The sequence below is a fragment of the Triticum aestivum genome, chromosome 2A, assembly GCF_018294505.1.
Source record: "Triticum aestivum cultivar Chinese Spring chromosome 2A, IWGSC CS RefSeq v2.1, whole genome shotgun sequence".
NCBI classification, from domain to species: Eukaryota; Viridiplantae; Streptophyta; class Magnoliopsida; order Poales; family Poaceae; genus Triticum; species Triticum aestivum.
This window is the reverse complement of record NC_057797.1, coordinates 617,457,466-617,461,067: the sequence shown is the minus strand read 5'-3', so window position 1 is coordinate 617,461,067 and position 3,602 is coordinate 617,457,466. Positions and strand designations below refer to the sequence as shown.

Below are 3,602 nucleotides of genomic sequence, written 5' to 3'. Positions count from 1 at the left end.
TGCCGGTGCCAGCGTAAGGTCATGTCCGCAGGCAGTTGGCTTCGGGCGGGAAACCGTGCTGGCAAGGGGGAGGGGTTTTGGTGGGTCACAGTTGCCGGACGAGGGTGTGATAGTGGTCCGGACATCCACAAAACCCCCCAGCTTGTTTTCGGTTTGTGGGAAAAAGCACATCTGGATCGGTCGATAGACTGATACAGATCCACGTTGGATAGTAAAACACGTCTGAACCACGTGGTCTAGACGGTTGTGGATGATTTAATAGTCGGCGTTGGAAATGCCATGACAATAAGAGGCTATGGAGCACGGATTGTGAAAAGTAAATTAAGGGTCAGAGAAGAAACGTACCATAGACCATGACTATCTGGATGACAAAAAGTGTCCAAATCGTCTGGTCTGGGCATTTGTGGATGACATGCATTGAAGTCTTACGGTCGTGGCGGGCCACCAGCAGGGCGAAGGGGACCGAGATAACATCCCGAACTGATTCTGGGAACGCTATCCGTTGTGTGAGCTAGTGGCGACCACTCATGGAAGGAGCCATCTCCAGCGGGCCAAATCCGAGGTTGGTTCATGCATGCCTAGCTCTCGATTTTGCCATGTAGCCCTGCTATAGAATCTCCAATCTACTTCCTCCGTTTCAAATTATTCCTCACAGAAATTGATATATCTAAAACTAAAATACATCTAGATACATTCATATCTGTGATAAATAATTTGAAACGAAGGGAGTATCAAGTACCACATGCGTGTATTGCCCTGATCCGCTGTGGTCGTCAGGATTGCCGTCGTCACCGGCGGCAACAAGGGGATCGGCTTCGAGGTGTGCCGGCAACTGGCCAGCCATGGAGTCGCGGTCGTTCTGACGGCCCGGGACGAGCCGAGGGGCGCGGAGGCAGTCGAGAAGCTCAGAGCGCTGGGGCTCGCCCAAGTCATCTTCCATCAGCTGGATGTCACGGACACTTCCAGCATTGCTACACTGTTCGTTTTCCTGAAGACCCGCTTTGGCAAACTAGACATTCTGGTAGGTTTTCCCTTTCATTTTATACTCCAGCTGCTAGCTGCATCAAAGGTTCTAGGCAGATAATAGATGTACTCTGTTAATTTGCAGGTGAACAATGCCGCAATCGGTGGGGTTGAGTACCTCCAAGAACTCCATGCCAACGAGGAAAAGGTAAGGTCACGTTAGGCGAGGTGGCTTTGTTCTGCAATTGCTCGTACACGCCGGACTGAACAAGCTCATATGTCGATGTACGCAACAGTTTGCCGGCATGGATTTCGACCAGATGCTTGAATGGATGGTGAAGAACGTCCGTGAACCCGTCGACAGTGCAAAGAAAGGCGTGCAGACGAACTACTACGGCACGAAGCATGTAACCGAGGCCGTGCTGCCTTTGCTGCAATCTTCCTCCGAGGGAAGAATTGTGAACGTCTCCTCCCTATTTGGGCTGCTAAGGGTAATTATGTTCTTTCGTTGATCATGGCATATTGCCTTCCCTATATCAAACCTAACAAGGGACTTTGAATCTATATATGCAGCTTATCAGCAACGAGGAGGTGAGGCAGGAGCTCAATGACATCGACAACCTGACAGAGGAAAGGCTGGACGAGCTGCTGGACAGGTTCCTCAGGGACTTCGAGGCCGACGCGCTGGAGGCGCGCGGATGGCCCATGGGGTGCTCTGCGTACAAGGTGGCCAAGGCCGCCATGAACGCCTACTCGAGGTTGCTGTCGAGGAGGCACCCCGCGCTGCGCGTCAACTGCGTGCATCCAGGCTACGTCAAGACGGGCATAACCATGAACTCGGGCGTCCTGACGCCCGAGGAGGGCGCGCGTAACGTGGTGAAGGTGGCGCTGGCGCCGGAGGGCGGGCCGACGGGCAAGTTCTTCGCCGAGGACGAGGAGGCATCGTTCGTGTGAGGTACCGTCGGGCTGGCGGTGCGTGCACGGTCTCGTCGCTGGCTGCCGATGAGCTAGCCTGCCTGCCGTCTGACATGGTTAGAGACTGAGAATAACGAACGGGACTTGACATTTCCCGTGATGAATTGTATCTGTGATTGGAAAATTTATAAAACTAATAAGCGTGCACGTGCAACACACATCTCAATCACACCATGTAAATTCGTGCGGGTATAAATTTTTGAATGCGTGCTCTAGGATGACCCATTTTGCATAAAGAAAAAGAGAAGTACAATTGTACAAACCCATCAATTATCTTTTGACGATACCAAGCAGACCACAAAGAAACCATAACTGTATAAAAAATGTCACAAAACAATGGCAACCGACTGGCTGGCTCAGTAAGGGCATAGCCTAATTAGTCTATTGTACAGTAAAATTGGAATCAAATATCCTATGAAGATTTCAGAATGTTTATTTTCTTGGGTGAAAATCAAAGGAACACATAAATATTGTCCAAGTGGTGTCAATGCAAAGTTGAAACAAAGATACCCAAAATATAGCAGTCTTGGCAGAACAGAATTAGTTTTCTTCTTGGATTCGGGCTACTGTTATCATCAGAATTTGAAGGCTCAACAGATGCAGTAAAGCCACACATGGGAGTCATCGTGGGCCCCACCTGCGAGCAGGAAGAGTCGGAATGTCTTTGCCCCATTCTTAGTTTATCTCAACTTCTCATGTAGTGGAACTATAGTTCAGACAGACAATATCTATCGTGTATATAGTTGCAAAACATCTAGAAGCTTGAAGGAGCACAAAGGTTGTGGAGGAGCAACTCCACCTTGCCGCTACAATGTGTACAGCACAAGTGTTGAAGGAACAGTTTCGAAGTGTTGCGCTGGATATCGTTCTAGAGGCGAATGTAGGCGGATATAGCAGCAAGAGTTCAATCCAGAACTCCTAGGGCACAAGATCTACTCCAAGATCTTAGATAAGAACAACAAGTTCTATTATAGGTAGGGGTACTCCCTCCGTTTCTTATTACTCTGCGTCTAAGTTTTTCTCCTTTTTTCCCAACTGCTCTGCGCGTTAGCCTATTTCTCCCCTTCCTTCCAACTTTGCCCCTTCCAACTAGCCAATCCGTTGCATGGCAGAGCAATTAGTGGAGCAGTCCGTGCGCATATATGAACAGGCTAGCTGCATGCAGGGCAGCCGAGGCGCACGGGCCAATCTGCTGCATGCAGTTACTTAAAGCGCGCAAGTTCCCAACATGCAATTAACATTTAGAGGAAGGGTAAGACGGTCCAACAAACAGGCAGCGATACGCTCCTTGGTATGCGGGCTTCAAGTTATGCGCAGAGAAAAGAAAAACGGAGGGAGTACATAGTCTGGTTACAAAGTAGAGGTGAGGATCTCTATTTATATGGCTTTGGGAAGCCTTCACATACTTCTACTTATAGCTAGAATATTCTAGAAACATTATTTAAGGTTCATCATTCTACTCATAGCTACTCACAACTAGAAGACTCTAGAAAATAGTAGGTAGGATAAAGAAAAGAAAAGAAATACTAGACCACAACAGAAGTATCTAGAAGTAGCCAAACAGATTTGACATATGATTATATTTTCATGTTCCTCATCTATTGTTCCTCATCATTCTCTCCTGGTTGTTTGGAACTCGCTGTGACGCCCGAATAATCATGCTA

At 48.3% G+C, this 3,602-nt stretch overlaps 1 protein-coding gene across 1 annotated transcript; it reads left to right on the top strand.

Moving 5' to 3' along the window:
• The first annotated feature begins 400 nt into the window (after positions 1-400).
• LOC123189796 ((-)-isopiperitenone reductase) lies at positions 401-2,104 on the top strand. The gene is made up of 5 exons (XM_044602288.1): positions 401-562; positions 778-1,021; positions 1,109-1,171; positions 1,260-1,454; positions 1,537-2,104. The coding sequence occupies exons 1-5, from the start codon at positions 528-530 to the stop codon at positions 1,915-1,917; spliced, it is 918 nt and encodes a 305-aa protein (XP_044458223.1). The 5' UTR covers positions 401-527; the 3' UTR covers positions 1,918-2,104.
• The last annotated feature ends 1,498 nt before the right edge of the window (positions 2,105-3,602 follow it).

Bases quoted from the DNA above. Each gene is read 5' to 3' on its own strand.
- LOC123189796 (XM_044602288.1), top strand. From the start codon at position 528: ATGGAAGGAGCCATCTCCAGCGGGCCAAATCCGAG. The intron at 1,022-1,108 runs GTAGGTTTTCCC...GTTAATTTGCAG, and splicing joins TTGGCAAACTAGACATTCTG to GTGAACAATGCCGCAATCGG. The intron at 1,455-1,536 runs GTAATTATGTTC...CTATATATGCAG, and splicing joins CCCTATTTGGGCTGCTAAGG to CTTATCAGCAACGAGGAGGT.